The sequence below is a fragment of the Mustelus asterias genome, chromosome 23 (assembly GCF_964213995.1).
Source record: "Mustelus asterias chromosome 23, sMusAst1.hap1.1, whole genome shotgun sequence".
Lineage (NCBI taxonomy): Eukaryota > Metazoa > Chordata > Chondrichthyes > Carcharhiniformes > Triakidae > Mustelus > Mustelus asterias.
Window position 1 is genome coordinate 44,247,728 of NC_135823.1, and position 21,988 is coordinate 44,269,715.

The window sequence follows — 21,988 nt, forward strand, 5'->3', positions numbered from 1 at the left end:
TACTGGTGAGGGCGATGTTTCCTCAGGGGAGTGCAGCGAGAGCCAAGTCTGCGGCACCATGGGTGGCTCAGCTGCACAGAAAGAAAGGATGAAGAGTTGGAGATCCACAGTGACAGGAGATTCCATCACCAGGGGATCAGACTGCCAATTCTACATATGACTGCAAGATGCTGTGTTGCCTCTCCTGTGCCAGAGTCAAGGATTGCACAGAGTGGCTGCAGGTCATCCTTGTGGGGGAAGGGTGAACAGCCAGAGGCCGTGGCCCACAATGGTACCAGTAACATGGGCCAGAAGAGGGATGACATCTTGAAAGCAGATTTTAGAGAATTAGGAAAGCAGAAATTCTTCATTTTATGTCGGAGCTCGACTGAGATTGGCAATAAAAGTTGTCTCCCCTTTTTGGTTACATCTTCTACACCAAGGGAATATGATTATTGTGTTAACAACATCAGCAACAGAATTAGTTTGGAAATGTTGAAGCTGAAGGAGCTAAATTAATAAGCACACATTTGAAATAATAGTCACTGAATTAACAATTTTGATTTGATTTATTATTGTTACATGTGTTAGCATACAGTGAAAAGTATTGTTTCTAGCGTGCAATATAGACAGGGCATACCGTTCATAGAGAAGGAAATGAAAGAGTGCAGAATGTAGTGTTACAGTCATAGCTAGGGTGTAGAGAAAGATCAACTTGATGCAAGGTAGGTCCATTCAAAAGTCTGATGGCAGCAGGGAAGAAGCTGTTCTTGAGTTGGTTGGTATGTGACCTCAGACTTTTGTATCTTTTTCCCAAAGGAAGAAGGTGAAAGAGCGAATGTCCGGTTCTTGGGGTTCTTAATTATGCTGGCTGCTTTGCTGATGCAGCAGGAAGTGTAGACAGAGTCAATGGATGGGAGGCTGGTTTGCGTGATGGATTGGGCTACATTCATGACCTTTTGTAGTTTCTTGCAGTCTTGGGCAGAGCAGGAGCCATACTAAGCTGTGATATAATCAGAAAGAATGCTTTCTATGGTGCAATTATTGCTGCATGACTATTCGTTCCCTAGTGACTGGTGTGGGAAATGGTAATGTCACATTGGAGCAATAGGGCAAATTAGACATATTGTTCTTCATTGGTCTTGGGCCAGAGATGTCAATGGTTTGGGATCCCACAATCCTTCAGCAGTGGATGAAGGATTGTGGGATTCACAGTCCCTGTGTCATCCACAGCCTGGAGGCTGTGGATGACACAGGGAACAATTACACCGTGCCAACTAATCCTGTTGGTGGAAAACCATTCGTGGGGTGGCGTCGAAGGAATCTATTCAGAATTTAACCCACCAGGAATTCCTTGATTCTGAACTTTAGAGGCAGTTTTTCTGAGCCACTGTCATCCCTCATCTTTGATCATAAAATATTACATTTCCTCTCACCAAAAATTGATCTATTTTGCTCTTTACTAAGAACCTGTGACATTGAACGTCACGGTGGCACAGTGGTTAGCACTGCTGCCTCACAGTGCCAGGGACCCAGGTTCAATTCCCGGCTTGGGTCATTGTCTGTGCAGAGTTTGCACATTCTCTCCGTGTCTGCGTGGGTTTCCTCCGGGTTTCCTCCCACATGTACTTGATAGGTAGATTGGCTGTGCTAGATTGCTCCTGAGTTGATCCGGGGATGGGGTGGGCCTGGGCAAGATGCTCTGTCGGAGAGTTGGTGCAGACTCGATGGGCCGAATGGCCTCTTTCTGCACTGTAGGAATTCTGTGATAGCTATTGAATGAAGCTATTTATACACATTTGCAAGACCCTTGTGCAAACAGAATGTAGTTATGCTAAATTGAATAAAGAAATCCTGACAAGGTGACCATCACTTTTCAGTAATCAGCTAAAATTAATAAAAGTAATTAATAAAACATTGTGACTTAATGTTGCGAAAATTGATTATTTAACCTACCAAGACAAGACAACTTCTGGTGCATTAATGGAAATAATTCTTCAAAGGCTTTTCTATAAATGTACCGTTAAAGTGGAGATTTCTGTGACTCAGATTCCAATCTCAATGTTGCCTGAAGCTTAAAACTGTCGCATGTACTGTCGGTCTTCCACCAAACGGCATGGTTATACAATCGACTTTGCTTTCTCTCATGCAGGAGTGATATGTAGAGTTTTATTTAGCAGAATTGCTCGGGGCACAAACTTATGCTGCACAAAACCGCGGTTAAAAAATCACAAATGAGCACTGAAAATCAAGCAGCGCTGTGCGGACAAAATACTGATGTCCCTCTGAAGGATGTTGCTTGTTTCCTCCTCTACAGAGCTGTGGGCTGGGAAGCTGAGCTGCACTGCCTGTGAACCTTCTGTCCTTGAAATCAAAGATGGCTTCCACTCTCCTCTCCCGGCAACTTACTTACATACTGCAGCAGAACCTGAAATTCTCCCTGCCCCGTAAGTATTCTCTCGTTCACGACTAAGAAATTATATAATATGCACAAATTGTGATATAGGTTTACAGTTTTTCTTTTGGCGTCTACATTTAGAAGGTCACTTCATTGGCTTGAGGCACGGTAGATCTCTTGACCGTTCATTCTTCCAGCAATTGCAATTTTCTGCCACCTGGTTGGTCGGAGAGCTGAGCCAACCTGCAGGGAGGAGGAAACGAGTAAATGAATACTTTCTGTAAAAGACACGTGGTGGGTTCCCAGAGCCCGAGCCTTCTGTTATATTTGCTAGATGATGGTTTGAGTTGGGCAAGAAACCAATACTATAGAAAACTATAATAACCACGTTAAACTTTTGTTTTCTTTATTCATTCATGATATGTGGGTGTTGCTGGCTGGGCCACCATTTTATGCCCAACCTTAATTGCCCTTTAGCTGAGGGCATTTAAGAGTCAAATGCATTGCTGTGGGTCTGGAGTCACATGTAGGCCACAACAGGCAGATTTCTTTCCCTAAAGGAGGGAACTAGATGGGTTTTTATAACAATCGACAATAGTTACATGGTCACTATTAAACTTTTAATTCCAGATCTTTATGGAATTCAAGTTCCGCCATCTGCCGTGGTGGGATTCAAACCCGGGTCCCCAGAGCATTACCCTGGGTCTTTGGATAACTCGTCCATTCACAATACCACTAGGCCATTGCTTTCCCAAGCTGCCATTGGCTGCTGTGTATTGTATGACATAATTTAATATCTGTCCTTTTTGACTTTAAGAATATGAATTATTTTACATTTTATGAGAATCTTTGGTAGATTTGGAAGAATGGAGATCAATTGTTTACGTAACAGTGAAGGATATTCAGCTGTTCCTGATTTTTAAATGTAACATAGCAATCCCACTTGTCAGAGTAACTTGCATTAAAAGAGCACATTTAGCGTGGAAAAGTATCACAAGTTGCTTCACCGAGGTGTCTGAGAAACAGCCACTCAGTGAAAGGAAGATTGGAGGTGTAGTGGACAGTGAGGAAGGTTTTCAAAGCTTGCAGAGGGATTTGGACCAACTAGAAAAATGGGCTGAAAAATGGCAAATGGAATTTAACGCAGACAAGTGTGAGATATTGCACTTTGGAAGGACAAGCCAAAGTAGAACGTACAGGGTAAATGGTCGGACTCTGAAGAGTGCAGTTGAACAGAGGGATCTGGGAATACAGGTACAGAATTCCCTAAAAGTGACGTCACAGGTGGATAGGATCGTAAAGAGTGCCTTTGGTACATTGGCCTATAAATCAGAGTATCGAGTATAAAAGTTGGAGTGTTATGGTAAGGTTATATAAGGCATTGGTGAGGCCGAATTTAGAGTATTGTGTACAGTTTTGGTCACCTAGTTACAGGAAGGATGTAAATAAGGTTGAAAGAGTGCAGAGAAGGTTCACAAGGATGTTGCCGGGACTTGAGAGCGAGATTGAATAGGTTGGGACTTTATTCCCTGGAGCATAGAAGAATGAGGGGAGATTTGATAGAGGTGTATAAGATTTTGATGGGTATAGATAGAGTGAATGCAAGCAGGCTTTTTCCACTGAGGCTACGGGAGAAAAAACCAGAGGGCATGGGTTAAGGGTGAAAGGAGAAAAGTTTAAAGGAAATATTAGGGAGGGCTTCTTCACGCAGAGAGTGGTGGGAGTGTGGAATGAGCTGCCGGATAAAGTGGTAAATGTGGGGTCACTTTTAACATTTAAGAAAAACTTGGATGGGTTCATGGATGAGAGGGGTGTGGAGGGATATGGTCCAAGTGCAGGCCGTGGAACTAGGCAAAAAATGGTTCGGCACAGACAAGAAGGGCCAAAAGGCCTGTTTCTGAGCTGTAATTTTCTATGGTTCTATGGAAAGGTTTATCGAAGTGGTGGGTTTTAAGGGCAAATTTTAAGGGAAGGAGCTAGAGGGATTTTTGGAGGAATTACTGTGATTGAGGCTGGAGGCATTTTCAAAATCTTTTCAACTAGTCTCTGACAGGAATTTAGATCATACAAAAGACTGGCCACATTGTCCGCGCGAGATGTCTACTTGGAAACTGCAGCATTTAGAATGATGTCATTCCACCATGTCATGCGGTCTTTATAAGAGACATTGACTGGGATTTTACTGGCTCGCCCCGCCCATTGACGGGGCTTATGGGGGCAGGCCTGAAGGGGCGGCCCGATCAGGGAGGGAGGGGGAGCCTGCTGCGCACTTTGCAGATGCGATCGGATCGGGGAAGGGGTCGCAATCGGTCTGAGCAGCACGGGATGGGGTAGTGGGGGGCTAGATGTCTGTGCGTTGGGGGGCTCACGATCATTTTGGGCCCCCACGATTGCAGGGGGGGACGAGTTTGTTGAGGCTGCCTGCAGCAGTAGGGGCCTGACAGCTCTCTCTCTGTCTCTCAGATCCCTGCTGTTGCAATTGAGCATGTGCAGCATCAGAGGTCTGCTTATGTGCAGTAGCTCCCTCTACAGGCTGGCTGGCAAATTAAGCCCAGCCCACTGCCTGCAGCAGCTAGAAACAGTCTACACCATTTTTTCAACGACTAGGTACATAAGATTGGGCATGAAAACTCGCCCAAAAAACGGATCAGGAACTCTTCCATTTTCACGCTCTTCCACCTTCTTCCGTCGGGAAAAAAATACAAAAGTCTGAGGTCACATACAAACCGAGTCAAGAGCTTCTTCCCTGCTGCCATCAGACTTTTGAATGGACCTACCTGATATGAAGTTAATCTTTCTCTACACCCTAGCTATGACTGTATCATTACATTCTGCACCCTCCCCTTTCCTTCTCTATGTACGGTATGCTTTGTTTGTATAGCGTAAGAAACAATACTTTCCACTGCATAATAATAGATGTGACAACAATAAATCAAATCAATTTCATTCTCACAGGCAGGTGTCCATGCAAACAGTAGATACTGTCAATGAATCAACAAGTCACCAGCTTCCTGGATTGCCCAATCCCCCCCGCCACCCCCCCCCCTCCTTCCCCCTGCTCAGGGACCAACACGAGCAATGGCAGGGGTCGCTAGATGAGGGGCTGCTGAGGTTTCCTGGCACACTATATAGATAAAGGCTGAAGGAGCAGTCCAAATGGCAGTAACTAGGCCGACACACTGACCCCACAGCCTCTGGCAGGGTTCAGTATTGGGGGAACAGCAACAGACTCAACCCAGTGAAACTGACAGGATCACTTGGTCATCGAATTTCTGGGTCACCAAGCCTTTTTTTAAGCTAATTCTACTTTCTTATCTTATTTTCGAGGCTGAGATTGATAGGTTTTTAATCAGTAGGGGAATTAAGAGTTACGACGAAAGTGGACTTAGTGAGTGTTAGATCAACAATGACCTTATTAAGTGATGGAGCAGACTTGAGGGGCTGAATGGCCGAGTCCTATTCCTATTTCTTATAAACAAACTGAAAAGCAAGGTTCAGTATCTTATGATTAAAGAAAACAGCCTACATTACAAATGTTTTAAACTAAATTAATTTTAATTATGTTATAGTTTGTACAATGCCCCCAAAGAACATTCTTTCATATAATAATGGAAAAGTCCATATTCAAATATTTCAATTTTTTAAACAAAGAAGGAATAAATATGTTATAATGGCAATATGATTTCTTATTTGCTGCGCATTTTTTTGTGGACGTAGTTAACATGTCCACTGAACTAAGAGGAAGTCTGCCTGAGGTTCACAACTGTCACGTCTCACAATACTATTTCACAGTCCACTGAGTTTCTCAAGCACGCTGCAGTTTTCAAAGTCCAGGGACGAAACTAGAATGACTCAGGATCAATTCCTGATATATTTTCTCACTGAGGTTAGACAGTTTAATTTCAGAAGGTAGCCTACTAATGTCTGCTAGCTAAATTGCTGAAAACCAGTGAGGTCGATAGTTAACCTCTCATTCATGAGTTTGCTGGTCTGGCAATGCTCTTTCTCTGCGTCAGAGGTGGGAATCCATTCACTGGCAACACCGTTCTGTTTTGACATGTAGCATTGCACCAGACAATGATCCACGGTGGGATTTTCTGATTTTTCTTTTGATTAAGAAGGTTTGAGAACCATAGGACATTGATGTAAGGAGAACAGCAAAGGAGCCAAGGGCAACATGAGGCAAAACATCTTTTTTCAGTGAGTCATTGGGATCTGGAATACAACGTGGTGGAGAGAGATTCAATCACAGCTCTCAAGGGGGATTTGGATAATTATCTGCAAAGGGGGAAATGTTCTGAGCTGCAGGGAAAGGGTGACAGGATGGGACCAGGTGGGTTGCTCCTTAAGAGAACCAGCACAAACACAACAGGCTGAAATGGCCTCCTGCTCCAGAATCATTATACAATCTCTTGCCAGCACCCTACCCACGAGTGAAAAAGTCAGCGGCAAGCCTGCAACCACTCAGCAGCTCACTCCACAGGAATTTCACACTCAGAAGGGCATTCATTGGGTTAAGGCAAGGCTTTGGCCACCATCTGGGGAGGAAGACCAGCCTCCGAGTGCAGCCTGTCAATCATTTGGCCAGTCAGTTCTCTTGTCCCAGCAGCACCTCCAGGAGTGGTGGCCACTGCTGCATCCAGTCCCCAACCACAAGGAGCCAGAGTAAGTGTGGGGATGTAGCCCGAAGGGTCATGGAGAACATCCTTCAAGGACTACCCAAGGTAGCAGTATACTTAGGTGATGCCTTTGTCATGGGGGCCTCAGAACAGGATCGTCCTACCAACCTAGAAGAAGTCTTGCTGAGATTTTCCAGACGGGAGTTCACTTGAAGAGGGAGAGATGCGCTTTCCAGGCGGTTGAAGTAACCTATTTAGGTTGCCGAGTAGATAGCAAGGGATGACATCCAGTAGAGGATAAAGTAAAGGCCATGAAGGCGGCACTGATTCCAAGGAAAACCAAGGAGCTAAAATCCTTCCTGTGGTTAGTCAATTACTAGGGAAAATGTGTCCTGAATTTGGCTTCCATGCAGCCCTCCTTGCATGCCCTGCTACGGAGATACCACAGATGATCTTGGGGAGCTTCACAGGCAGAAGCTTTCTCTAAGGTTAAACGTCAGCTACTGTCATCCAACTTCCTCGCCCATTTTGGCCCTAAGAAAGAGCTTTTATTAACCTATGACGTTTCTCCATGTAGGGTCAGTGCAGTCCTGTCATATTGCTAGAAACACAGGACGGAGAAACCCATCACTTTCGGATGCAGAGTGACAATATTCTCAAATTGAGAAGGAAGGGTAGGCGGTCGTATTTGGTGTGAAGAAGTTCCGTCAGTACATCTACAGTCGACGTTTTTTATGGTTACTGAACATAAACTCCTCCTGGGCCCTCTTCAAAGAAGACAAAACAATTCCCCCCAACGCCTCTGCTCGAATACAACACTGGGCCTTTTTATTGGCGGGCCTATGAATATACCCTGGGACCCAGATAACTAATGTGGACTCACTGAGTCGCCTCCCATTGCCATTAGCCTAGCTCCTCTATTTGTTACAGACCTTGCCAGTGTCAGCAAGTCAATCCAAAAAGACCCAACCTTATCCATGATAAAGCACATGATTTTACACGATGGACTCCAAGATTGACCCTCCGAAGAAATTAAACCCTACCTCATTAAGAAATCTGAACTTAGCGTTGAGGACGGGATCTTGCTTTGAGGATCCCGAGTAATTTTTCCACCACCAGGATAACATCCAATATTAACGGAACTACAAAATGGCCACCCAGGAGTATCGAGGATGGAGATGCTGACCAGGAGTTACATCTAATGGTTCAGTCTTGATTCCGACATATGAATTTCATAAAGCGATGTGACCTGTGCTAGGAAAATCACAAACTCTCCTCCTCAGCCTCCCTACACTCGTGGGACGGCCATTGAATGGGCGCATATGTGGACCTTGTGGGCCCTTTTATGGGTTTGATGCTTTTAATCATGGTGGACGCACGCTCCAAGTGGTTGGAGGTGCACCACATGAGCTCCAGATTACTCAGGCTACAATTGAAAAATTGCGGCAAAGTTTCACACGCATGGAATACTGGAAGTCCTGGTTCCTGATAACGGTGCGGCCTCCACTCGTGGTGATTTCCAGAACTTCGTGCTCTCCAATGGCATACCACAAGAGGTATTGCTCCAGCACTGCTGTTAATGGCACGACGGCTTCACACCAGATTGAGCCTATTATTCCCAAACTTGGTGGGGAAGGTAGTGTCCCAACAGCAAAACCAAAAAAGAAACGTTGATTCTGCAAGGATAGAAAGAACTTTTGCAACGGGTGTTCAGATTCATGTGAAGAACTTTGGGGATGGTCCCAGATGGGTCCCTGGGAACATTATGGAGAAAACAGGACCAGAACCGTACAAGGTCAAAGTTCAAAGTGGTTAGCACTGCTGCCTCACAGCGCCAGGAACCCGGGTTCAATTCCGGCCTCGGGCCACTGTCTGTGTGGAGTTTGCACATTCTCCCCGTGTCTGTGTGGGTTTCCTCCGGGTGCTCTAGTTTCCTCCCACAGTCCAAAGTTGTGTGGGTTGGGTTGATTGGCCATGCTAAATTGTCTCTTAGTACCAGGGGAACTAGCAGGGTAAATACATGGGGTTACGGGGATAGCGCCTGAGTGGGAGTGTTGTTGGTGCAGAGTTGATGGGCTGAATGGCCTCCTTCTGCACTGTAGGGATTCTATGATTCAGGGTAAAACATTAAAGAAACACTTAGATCACTTCAGGACTGGGGAGTCCCTGCCTGAGATGCCCCGCCACCAGCCATGGTGATAGCCGCGGCCTGTGCCAGCCCTCAGCCTGAAGCTGACTCCGCATTGGCCCCTCCGGATAGCGGAGGTATGGACTTTGAGAACGGGACTAAAGAAGTGGATCTCCAGGATGAAGCAGAGCCTGAGGAGGAACACGCTTCAGTAAGCCTGCAATGCTCCCTCTGAAAAAGAAGGTTCCCTGTTCGGTTTACAGCGTCTGATCCAGCTCCGCCTTCAACGGACCTCCGGCCGAGTGCTAAGTGCCAAAAAGGACATCCTTGCAGTGGGTACTGGGAGAGACATGGAGCAAAGGACGGAGGGATGTTATCATGATCGCAAAGGCCATGGGGGATCATCAATACAGCCACTACCGTAACTGACCTCATTAGTAAATGTGTACAAGACTGTGTGCCAAAGAAGCAAATCCGTGTGTTCCCCAACCGGAAACCATGGATGAACAGGGATATCCACTGCTTGCTGAAGTCCAGGTTTGAGGCATTCAAATCAGGCGACCCTGACCTATACAAGAAAGCCATATATGTTCTATGGAGATCCATCAAATATGCCAAAAGGCAATACCAGACCAAGCTAGAGTCCCAGGCTAGCCACACGGATCCCCACTGACTATGGCAAGGTCTGCAAGATATAACAAGCTACAAGATGAAGGCATGTAAAATTGCCGACTCCAACGCACCCCTTCCTGATGAGCTCAGTGCATTCTATGCCCAATTTGAGCATAATGTCAGTGAGAGCACGCCTTCCACCCCGGAAGCCTCGGACAAACTTGTCTCCGAGATCACCATTGCAGATGTCAGAGCAGCTTTCTCGAAGGTCACGGAAAGTGACTGGCTCGGATAGGATACCTGGACGAGCACTCAGATCCTGCGTGGATCAGCTAGCGGGAGTATTCACAGACATCTTCAACCTCTCTTTACACCAATCTGAGGTCCCTGTCTCCTTCGAGAAGATGACCATCATCCCGGTGCCAAAGAAAAGCCAGGCAACGTGCCTTAATAACTACCATCCGGTGGCTTTGACATCCATCATTATGAAGATCTTCGAAAGGTTAGTCATGACACGAATCAATTCCGGCCTCCCAGATTGCCTGGATCCACTAAGTTCACTTACCAATTCAACAGGTCCACAGCAGATGCCACCTCCCTGGCCTTGACTCAACCCTGGAACATCTAGATAACAAAGACACCTATCTCAGACTCCTATCAACTACAGCTCAGCCTTCAACACCATTATTCCTATGAAACTCATCCCCAAGCTCCGTGGTTTGGGCCTCGGCCCCTCCCACTGCAACTGGATCCTGAACTTTCTAACCCACAAACTGCAATCAGTAAGGATAGGCAACAAGCCTCCCCTATGATCAACCTCAACACTGGTGCTGCACAAGGCTGTGTTACTATACTCCTTATCTCCCTATGACTGTGTGATCAAATTCCCCTCCAACTCGATTTTCAGGTTTGCTGATGACACCACCGGGTTGGATGTCAAACAATAGCAAGACAGATTACAGGAAGGAGATAGAGAATCTGGTGAACTAGTGTGGTGACAATAATCTCTCCCTCAATGTCAACAAAACGAAGGAGATTGTCAACGACTTCAGGAAGCATAGTGGAGGACACGCCCTAGTCTACATCAGTGGGGTTGAAGTAGAAATGGTCTAGAGTTTAAAGCTTTTAGGTGTCCACATCACCAACAACCTGTCCTGGTCCCTCCATGCGGATGCTATAGTTAAGAAAGTTCACCAGCGCCTCTACTTTCTCAGGAGACTAAACAAATTTGGAATGTCCACTACAACTCTCACCAATTTTTACAGATGCACCATAGAAAGCATTCTTTCTGGTTGTATCACAGCTTGGTATGGCTCCTGCTCTGTCCAAGACTGCAAGAAACTACAACAGGTCGTGAACGAAGCCCAGTCCATCACACAAACCAGCCTCCCACCCATTGACTCTGTCTACATTGCCATTGCCTCGGAAAAGCAGCCAGCATAGTTAAGAACCCCACGCACCCTGGACATTCTCTCTTTCACCTTCTTCCGTGAGGAAAAAGATACAAAAGTCTGAGGACATGTACCAACTAAGTCAAGAGCAGCTTCTTCCCTGCTGCCATTAGACTTTTGAATGGGCCTACCTTGCATTAAATTGGTCTTTCTCTACACCTTAGATATGACTGTAACACTATATTCTACTCTCTCTCCTTTTCTTCTCTATGTACGGTATGCTTCGTCTGTATAGCGCACAAGAAACAATACTTTGCATTGTATACCAATATATGTGGCAATAATTATTCAAATCAAATCAAATCCATAGATCTACCTGTGAGCTTTGTGGAATACAAGCTGCCTTATTGAGTGAGCGGAGGAAGCTCGCCCAATGGGAAGTAGTCAGCAGAGAGTTTTAAGCCTATAACTTTACCTGGGACCCGAGTTGTATGTCCCGAGGTGAAGACTACCTGACCGTAAAGCATGGGAGTGGCCTTTCGGCTCACAATGAAGGGTGTTGGTGACGGGAAACTAAACAAATTTGGACAGAGTGGATAGTCAGAAGCTTTTTCCCAGGGTGGAAGAGTCAATTACTAGGGGACATAAGTTTAAGGTGCGAGGGGCAAGGTTTAAAGGAGATGTATGAGGCAATTTGTTTTTACACAGTGGGTGGTGTGTGCCTGGAACTCGCTGCCAGGGGAAGTGCTGGAAGCAGATATGATAATGACTTTAAAGGGGCATCTCAACAAATACATGAATAGGATGGAGTAGAGGGATATGGTCCTCAGACACCTATGTCAGACTCCTATTTATTGATTACAGTTCAGCCTTCAACACCATTATTCCTATGAAATTCATCACCAAACTCCGTGGCCTGGGCCTCGGCTCCTCCCTCTGGCAACTGTAGTTGAATTATTACAGGGTGAAAGATTAATAGCTTTTGCGTACCTTAGCAGCTACTGAATCAAATTACATCCAGTTGGAGAAGGAGGCACTGAGCATTATCTTTGGAGTGCAAAGGTTTCATCAATGACTATGGTGTTCACTTCACATTACTAACAACTATTTTTGGGCCACATAAGGATATTCCATCGCTTGCCGCAACAAGACTTCAACAATGATCTTTAATATTATCAGCACCCTCCTACTGGAATGACGGAGCTTGAGGGGAGACCTGATAGAAGTCTACAAGATTATGAGGGGCATGGACAGAGTGGATAGTCAGAAGCTTTTTCCCAGGGTGGAAGAGTCAATTACTAGGGGACATAGGTTTAAGGTGCGAGGGGCAAGGTTTAAAGGAGATGTATGAGGCAATTTTTTTTTACACAGTGGGTGGTGTGTGCCTGGAACTCGCTGCCAGGGGAAGTACTGGAAGCAGATATGATAATGACTTTAAAGGGGCATCTCAACAAATACATGAATAGGATGGAGTAGAGGGATATGGTCCTCAGACACCTATGTCAGACTCCTATTTATTGATTACAGTTTAGCCTTCAACACCATTATTCCTATGAAACTCATCATCAAACTCCGTGGCCTGGGCCTCGCCTCCTCACTCTGCGACTAGATCCTGAACTTCCTACAGACCACAATCAGTAAGGATAGGCAACACCACCTCCTCCACGATCTTTCTCAACGCCGGTGCCCCACAGGCAGTGTCCTCAGCACCCTACTATACTCCTTATACCCCTATGACTGTGTGGCCAGATTTCCCTCAAACTCAACTTTCAAGTTTGCTGACGACACCATCATAGTGGGCCGGATCTCAAACAATGACGAGACAGAGTACAGGAAGGAGATAGAGAATCTTGTGAACAGGTGCAGCGATAATAATCTCTCCCTCAATGTCAACAAAACGAAGGAGATTGTCATCGACTTCAGAAATTGTAGGTCCCCTAGCAGAGATATTTGAAGATTGGAGGGTGGCAAATGTTGTGCCTTTGTTTAAGAAGGGCTGCAGCCAAAAGCCTGGGAGCTTTGAATGGACTTTTGAATGGACCTACCCTTGCATTAAGTTGATCTTTCTCTGCACCCTAGCTATGACTGTAACACTACATTCTGCACTTTCTCTTTTTCTTCTCTATGAACGGTATGCTTTGTATAGTGCACAAGAAGCAATACTTTTCACTGTCTACTAATACATGTGACAATAATAAATCAAATCAAATCAGAAGGGCAGGGCTTTTAGTTCAGACAGGCAGCATGTTCGGTGCAGGCTTGGTGGGCCAAACGGCCTATTTCTGTGCTGTAATTCTCTTTGTTCTTTGTTCTATGAGATCAAATACCTTCAATCAGAGAGCAATGCTGATGCATTGTCACGCTTGCCTATGCCTGCTGGTCAAGTTCCACCGATAGTGTTTCCAATACCTTCTATTTTTCACAGATAGAACATGGCCCAGTGACTGTAGCTCAGGTCCACTGACAGACCAGAAATGATCCCGTAATGGGGAAGGTACTGGAAATGGTGTTAAAAGGGAGGATAGTGGGAACACATCTCAAATTAAAGCTATATGTTTCCAGGCAACACGAGTTGACAGTACAAGGTGCCTGTGGTGGGGGATGAGAATAATAATTCCTCCAAACTTGTGACAAAAATTAGTGGAACAAGTACTTGAAGGACACCCAGGTATAGTTCAAGTGAAAGAACTGGCGAGAAGCTACTTCTGGAGGCCAAGACACGATGGCCAGATTGAGGAAAAGGCTGGACTATGCCAGCCATCTGCACGGGTAAGGAACGCACCACCATTGTCCCCATTGCATCCATGGGAGTAGCCTGAAGTGCCTTTGCAATGTCTGGACATTGACTTCACAGGTCCATACGGGGGACACATTTTCATGGTTGTCAATGATGCACATTCCAAATGGCCGGAAGTTGTCCGAATGAAGTCAACAACTGCAGGACAAACCATTGGAAACCTTGATGAGATTTTCTCCAGATTTGGGAAACCAGAACAAATTGTAAATGATAATGGACCACGATTCATGGCACAGGAGTTTGAAGACTATCTAAAGGTGAGTGGTATACAACAAATAAAATCAACACCATACCACCCATCAACGAATGGATTACTGAAAGACTTGTCCAGTCCTTGAAGCATTCACTGATTACCTCCAAGGATCGAGGTCCATTAAATCATCGTCTAGATAGTTTCTTGGCGACGTAAGGCAACACCACACACGTGACTACACAGACTGCAACTTTTGGTCAATCAGCAGAAACCAAGATTGCCGAAGAATCTCTTGCTGCTACTAGTCTTCCTTCTGCGAAAGAGACTGTTACACCTTCCAGAGTAGAGACATCCTCTGAAGACCCGGAGAGTACCTGTAAAGTCAAGAACAACCAAATCCCTGAAGTGAGCAGGCAGCCAGTACAGAATAGACACCAAGCAGATCATCTTTCCTATTAACTGAATTATTACTGTGTTTTTGCTGTGTTATTATTACTGTGATCCATTGCCTGCCCTTGTACATATGTTTTGATGACTATGTAAAAGTACTGTGTTTATTTGTTGTTCTCGGACCTTAGAAGTAAAGGGGGAGGGATGTTATGTATTTGTGCTGTTGCACGATCACTTTAAGAGTCTAGTCATGTGTTTAGTTCGTGAAGTAATCAGCTGCTGGCTAGATCAGGCCTTTGTAGAGTTAAGAGCTATTGAATAAACCTGGGTTGTTGGTTGCAGCCAGCCCCACACGCTACAACTCCATGTTCTTTTGTCCTGAGAGTGAAGTACATAACAGCTTGCAGCATGAATTTCCCATTATTCCAACAGGAATAGATAGCATCGTTATAATGACTGGTGCTTCAGAATAGTGTGCTTCTAAATACCGGAAGGCAAAGGGGTGAAGCAGAGAGAGTATTTGACTAAAGTGGGTTCATCTATCAAACATATGAAAATTACTCTTTAAAGTGCTCCTACTGATATGTTGAGGACTATCTATCTATATAACATTGCCTGTCTCCAACTCACTGGAGATGATCTGCTGCCGAAACCCTTTCCATGCCCTTTTGCCTCCAGTCACATGATTCCAATGCTCTCCAAACCAGTCTCCTATCTTCCAGCCGCCTTAAACTTGAGCTGATCCTCCCCACCCCCTCCACCCCCCCTCCCCCACCCACCCCAATTTCCCACCGGAGCTCAATAACCTAGATTGCTTCCCAGTTTGCAACACCTTGATTTTAAAATTCTCACCTTCTGTTCAAAGCTCTCCATGGCTCACACTGTCCTAACCCCCTAACCTCCTCTAGCCGACCCCCACTGAGATCTCTGAGCTTCGCCAGTTCTCGTCTCTATTTTCATCACTACCGTCTGTGGTTTTGCCTTCAGCTGCCGAGCTCCAAGGTCTGCAATTCCCTCCCCGAACCGCTCTGTCTCCTTCTGCTCCTCAAAGGCCTTGTGTAATACCTGCCTCTGTTGTCAAGCTTTTTGACAACTCTCCTAACATCTCTTCATGTGTCACAGTCTCCAAATTTGTTTGATTATATTGTGATGAAACGCCTTGGGATGTTTCTTATTGTGGGGCGGCAAGGTGGCACTGTAGTTACCACTGCTGCCTCACAGTGCCAGGGACCCGGGTTTAATTCCTGGCTTGGGTCACTGTCTGTGGGGAGTTTGCATGTTCTCCTCATGTCTGCGTGGGTTTCGTCTGGGTGCTCTGGTTCCTCCCATAGTCCAATGATGTGCTGGTTAGGTGGATTGGCCATGCTAAATTCTCGCTCAGTGCACCTGAACAGGCGCCGGAGTGTGGCGACTAGGGAATTTTCACAGTAACTTCATGGCAGTCATAGAGGTTTACAGCATGGAAACAGGCCCTTCGACCCAACTTGTCCATGCCGCCCTTTTTTTTTAAACCCCTGAGCTCATCCCAATTGCCCGCATTTGGCCCATATCCCTCTATACCCATCTTATCCATGTAACTTTCTAAATGCTTTTTAAAAGACAAAATTGTACCTGCCTCTACTACTACCTCTGGCAGCTTGTTCCAGACACTCACCACCCTCTGTGTGAAAAAACTGCCCCACTGGACACTTTTGTATCTCTCCCCTCTCGCCTTAAACCTATGCCGTCTAATTTTAGACTCCTCTACTTTTGGGAAAAGATATTGACTATCTAGCTGATCTGTGCCCCTCATTATTTTATAGACCTCTATAAGATCACCCTTCAACCTCCTACGCTCCAGAGAAAAAAGCCCCAGTCTATCCAGCCTCTCCTTATAACCCAAACCATCAAGTCCTGGTAGCATCCTAGTAAATCTTTTCTGCACTCTTTCTAATTTAATAATATCCTTTCTATAATAGGATGACCAGAATTGCACACAGTATTCCAAGTGTGGCCTTACCAATGTCTTGTACAACTTCAACAAGACGTCCCAACTCCTGTATTCAATATTCTGACCAACGAAACCAAGCATGCTGAAAGCCTTCTTCACCACTCTGTCCACCTGTGATTCCACTTTCAAGGAGCTATGAACATGTACCCCTAGATCTCTTTATTCTGTAACTCTCCCCAACACCCTACCATTAACTGAGTAAGTCCTGCCCTGGTTCAATCTACCAAAATGCATCACCTCGCATTTGTCTAAATTAAATTCCATCTGCCATTCGTCAGCCCACTGGCCCAATTGATCAAGATCCCGTTGCAATCCTAGATAACTTTCTTTACTGTCCACTATGCCATCAATCTTGGTGTCATCTGCAAACTTACTAACCATGCCTCCTATATTCTCATCCAAATCATTAATATAAATGACAAATAACAGTGGATGCAGCACTGATCCCTGAGGCACACCGCTGGTCACAGACCTCCAGTTTGAAAAACAACCCTCCACAACCAGAAGCCAATCAAGAAGCCAATTTTGTATCCATTTAGATACCTCACCCTGGATCCCGTGAGATTTAACCTTATGCAACAGCCTACCATGCAGTACCTTGTCAAAGGCCTTGCTAAAGTCCATGTAGACAACATCAACTGCACTGCCCTCATCTACCTTCTTGGTTACTCCTTCAAAAAACTCAATCAAATTTGTGAGACATGATCTTCCACTCACAAAGCCATGCTGACTGTCCCTAATCAGTCCTTGCATCTCTAAATGCCTGTAGATCCTGTCTCTCAAAATACCTTCCAACAATTTACCCACCACAGATGTGAGGCTCACTGGCCTGTAGTTCCCAGGCTTTTCCCTGCAGCCCTTTTTAAATAAGGCACAACATTTGCCACCCTCCAATCTTCAGGCACCTCACCCGTGACTATCGATGATTCAAATATCTCTGCTAGGGGACCCATAATTTCCTCCCTAGCCTCCCACAATGTCCTGGTATACACTTCATCAGGTCCCGGGGATTTATCTACCTTGATGCGCTTTAAGACTTCCAGCACCACCTTCTCTGTAATATGTACACTCCTCAAGACATCACTATTTATTTCCCCAAGTTCCCTAATATCCATGCTTTTCTCAACAGTAAATACTGATGAGAAATATTCATTTAGGATCTTACCCATCTCTTGTGGATCGGCACATAGATGACCTTGTTGATCCTTAAGAGGCCCTACTCTCTCCCTTGTTACTCTTTTGCCCTTTAGGTATTTGTGTTAATGTAAGACTAATAAATAAACTTTAACTTTACATTAAAAGTGCAAATGCCAGATGTTGTTTCTGATACATGAGTATCCGCAATGGCAGAGTACAAAGGACAATAAAATAAAATCATCGATGCATAAAGCACAATATTGTGGCCAATTTTAACTTCTTTCATGACTAATCAGTGAACTATAGCACCTGAGAATATGTCTAACACGATGTGGACCAAGTTTGAACTCAAGGTTGTTGCTTCAGCACAATTAGTCATCACCTTCTGAAGCAGTTCTGAATCATTAGCTGTGAAAAGCTTCGTGCAGACACCAGGTATTGTCCATAAATTAACATAACAATGTCGGTTTTGCTTGGCCAACACTCTTCAGGCTTTTACCTTCCCACATTCCCTTGTGACTCTGTTGACTGACAGTTTTATTGTATGTAGATGACGCAATCTTCCCCTTACAGCAGCAACTGCAGTTATGAATCAACTTTGAACAAAGAAAATTACTGCACAGGAACAGGCTCTTCGGCCCTCCAAGCCTGCACTGACTATGCTGCCCGACTGAAGGGTAGGGGTTTTGAGTTTGTGGGAAACAAATTTTTCCAAAGGACATAGCGGATGGAACTGATGAATAGGAATGCATGCTTTATATCAGAGTTTTACCTGGATTCAGTGCAGCTCAAAGCTGAGGGATAATTAAACATTTAAAACATTTGATAATTATTATAGATTGACAGACTTTACCTGGCATCATTCATGGTAGTCTGGGATCTGAACTGTGAAATTTGACATTCTACTGCAACCAAAACCTGACAGTGTATCGTCCATTGCTGTAATACAGAAGATATGTCAAAGCAAGGCTAAAATATTACATTTCTTATTGTCATTATAATATTAAGTTCGTTTTTCGTGAGACTCTTCCGTCCCTGATACAAAGGCAAACACCAACTGTTGTCCGATTCAAAAGTTCTTTATTTGTCTTACATATGCAAACTTTTGCTACGTAACTTCCACTCAGTGCTGGGAGTCAGTTAGCAAAAGCCCCCCGAAGCAACAAGGCTGACCCCTTTTATACAGTTTACAATCCCATCAGGTAGATGTGATTTCAAACAAGATTTAAACACACTCCTGATTCAATCAAAAATGTCTAGACTTAAGCACACATCACCCGATTCAATCAAAAACGAGTAGTTACAGGAATTGCTGTATCAGAAAGAACATCCTATTAAAACGGCACAACATCGTGGGCCGAAGGGCCTGTTCTGTGCTGTACTGTTCTATGTTCTAAAATACGCATTTACTACTTACAACCCCCACCAATCAGAACATAAGCATAATGTCTTTAGGATACGCCGTTTGTTAGCGCAAAAGAGAACATTATCACGTACTCAGCTAGACTCGCACCCCAGCCGGGCTCAGCAAGCTGGAGCCTGTGGTTGACCTGTTTTGTCAGTTTGCTCCCATGAGCTGTTTCTCTGCCGTTCTTGCAAGCCCAATAGTTCACCTTGCCCTCTACAGTGGACATTAACTCTTTAATATCTCAATAACATAAAGATTTCACTGAGATAAAAGCAAATTACTGGGCGTGCTGCAATCTGAAACAAAAGCAGAAAATGTTGAAAAATCTCAATTGGCCTGACAGCTTCTGTGGGAAGAGAATAGAGCCAATGTTTTGAGTGTGGGTGACCCTTCGTCAGGGCTGAAGGCAAAGAAAATAGGATGAGATTTATAGTGTAAGGATGGGGGGTGTGGGGGCATAACTGACAAAGATGTCACAGATACAATTTCTTGTACTACTATCTACCAGCAAGCAAAACTGGAGTCAATGGGAATCAGGAGGAAAAGTCTCCACTGGTTGGAGTCATTCCTGGCATCAGAGAAGATAGTTATGGTGGCTGGAGGTCAATCATCTCAGTTCCAGGACATCACGGCACATGATATGCTGGCACAGGAGCAGCATGATGGCACAGTGGTTAGCACTGCTGCCCCACAGCGCCAGGGACCCGGGTTCGATCCCCGGCTTGGGTGACTGTTTGTGTGGAGACTGCACGTTCTCCCCGTGTCTGCGTGGGTTTCCTCTGGGTGTCCAGTTTCCTCCCACAGTCCGAAAGACGTGCTGGTTAGGTGCATTGGCCATGCTAAATTCTCCCTCAACGTACCCGAACAGGCGCTGGAGTGTGGCGACTAGGGGATTTTCACAGTAACTTCATTGCAGTGTTAATGTAAGCCTACTTCTGACACTAATAAATAAAATTTACTCCAAATCACTGCAGGACTTCCACAGGGTAGTGTCCGAGGTCCAATCATCTTCATCTGCTTCATCGCTGACCTGCCTTCCGTCATAAGGTCAGAAATGAGGATGTTTGCTGATGATTGCACAATATTCAGCACCATTCACACCTCGGCAGATACTGAAGCAGTCCATGTCCAAATGCATCAAGACCAGGACAATATCCAGGCTTAGGCTGACAAGTGGCAAGTAACATTTGTGTCACACCACGTGTCAGGCAATGACCATCTCCAACAAGAGAGAATCTAACCATCACCCCTTGATATTCAATGACATTACCATTGTTGAATTACCCACTGTCAAAATCTTGGACTTACCATTGACCAAAAGCTTAACTGGACTAGCCATATAAATACTGTATCTACAAGAGCAGGCCAAAGGCTTGGGATCCTGTGGTGAGTAACTCACCTCATAACTCCCCAAAGCCACTTCAGCATCTACAAGACACAAGTCCAGGTTGGAGTACTCTCCACTGACCTGGATGAGTGCACCTCCAACAACACTGATGAAGCTTGACACCATCCAGTACAAAGCAGCCCACTTGATTGGCAACCCATCCACAAACATTCACTCCCTCCATCACCAATGCATGGTGGCAGCAGTGTGTGTGTACTATCTGCAGGAACTCAGCAAGGCTCCTTACACAGCATCTTCCAAACCCACAAGCATTACCATTTAGAAGGACAAGGGCAGAAGATAGCTGGGAACACCACCACCTGGAACTTCCCCTCCAAGCCACTCACCATCTTGATTTGGGAGGATATCACCGTTCCTTCACAGTCACTGGGTCAAGATCCAGAAACTCCCTCCCTACCAGCACTGCGGGTTTATCTACATCCCATGGACTGCTGCCATTCAAGAAGGCAGCTCACCATCACCTCCTCAAGGGCAATTAGGGATGGGTAATAAATACTGGCCGAAGCAACAAACCCACACCCCCTGAATCAATGAAAGAAAACTGTTTTTGAAAGCGATAGGTGCCTTAGTTCCTTACTGCCAAGTTGCCATATTGGACAAATTGATCCGAGGAGCGGCAGTCACCATCGGAGTGCCACTCCACTGCTATATTTTACACAGCATTGGAAATCTGCAGCCGGAACTTTACAGCCGTTCATGCCAGCGGGATCTTCTGGTCCCACCGACAGCGCACTCCTGCCGTGGATCTCAAGGCAGCAAGGGGTACATTCAAAAGGAAACCCCATTGACAATGGCAGGACCAGCAGATCCCGCTTGTAGGCAGTGGTGGGCTGCCTCCCATATCTGGGTTACGGGTAAGTCCTGCCCCACGTGGGGGGGGAGGTGAAGCCACTCCCACTTTTTACAGCATAGCTGCAATATTTTGATAATTCTCAATTCATTAACACAATGAAAAACTTTGGGACATTTAAATAGCCCTTCACTGGGTTGACGAATGTGTGTGAGTGAGGTAAGTGTCGGGTGGTAGTCTGGCAGAGTGGAAAAGTCGGTACGGTGGCAGTGTAATGATAGGTTGCAGTGTGGGAGGTCACAAGGTGATGGGTGGTAATGTGGGTAGGGTCGCAGGGTTGTGAGGTCAGGTCAGATGGGGGGGAGTTGGATGGTCAAATGGAGGAGTGGGAGGATAGAAGGGTCGTAGGGCTGAGGGAAATTGGAGGGTCAGGAGGTCGAAGGGTCAGGAGGTCGGAGGGTCGGGAGGTCAGAGGGTCAGGGATTCAGAGGGCTGGTTGAAGGGAGGGGGCAGAGTTGGCAGCGTTCAGTCATATAGTTACCCAGGAGTTAGACATGGCTTTTTCCTGGCTAATATTTCCTGGGTAACGATCCAGGCAGAACCCAGCAAAGTCACAGACTCCAACTCAAACACTTGGCAATGTTTTCAGAGGATACCAGATTCCAGGGAATTGTCCGACGGTAGTTGAAACTTCCTGGGCAATTTCCATGGAGCCCTGGCTTTAGGACTTTAGGGATCCCCTGGTATG

At 45.5% G+C, this 21,988-nt stretch overlaps 1 protein-coding gene and 1 long non-coding RNA gene across 3 annotated transcripts in view; one reads left to right on the top strand and one right to left on the bottom strand.

Annotated features, from left to right (window-relative positions):
• Positions 1-529: 529 nt before the first annotated feature.
• The window catches only part of LOC144510686 (uncharacterized), a 39,515-nt gene continuing 18,056 nt past the window's right edge, over positions 530-21,988 (bottom strand). The window contains exons 2-5 of one of the 2 annotated variants that reach the window (XR_013500673.1): positions 18,488-18,573; positions 14,279-14,491; positions 1,249-2,620; positions 530-1,197 (exon numbers count right to left, since the gene is read on the bottom strand). This is a non-coding gene — a long non-coding RNA (uncharacterized LOC144510686). Of the gene's footprint in view, positions 1,198-1,248; positions 2,621-14,278; positions 14,492-18,487; positions 18,574-21,988 lie in introns of those variants that run through there. The other variant, XR_013500674.1, reaches the window with a different exon arrangement.
• abat (4-aminobutyrate aminotransferase) overlaps positions 2,297-21,988 on the top strand; it is a 136,466-nt gene continuing 116,774 nt past the window's right edge. The window contains exon 1 of the mRNA XM_078240394.1: positions 2,297-2,426. Coding sequence (XP_078096520.1) covers positions 2,357-2,426 — 70 coding nt within the window. The 5' untranslated portion in view covers positions 2,297-2,356. The remainder of the gene's footprint in view (positions 2,427-21,988) is intronic.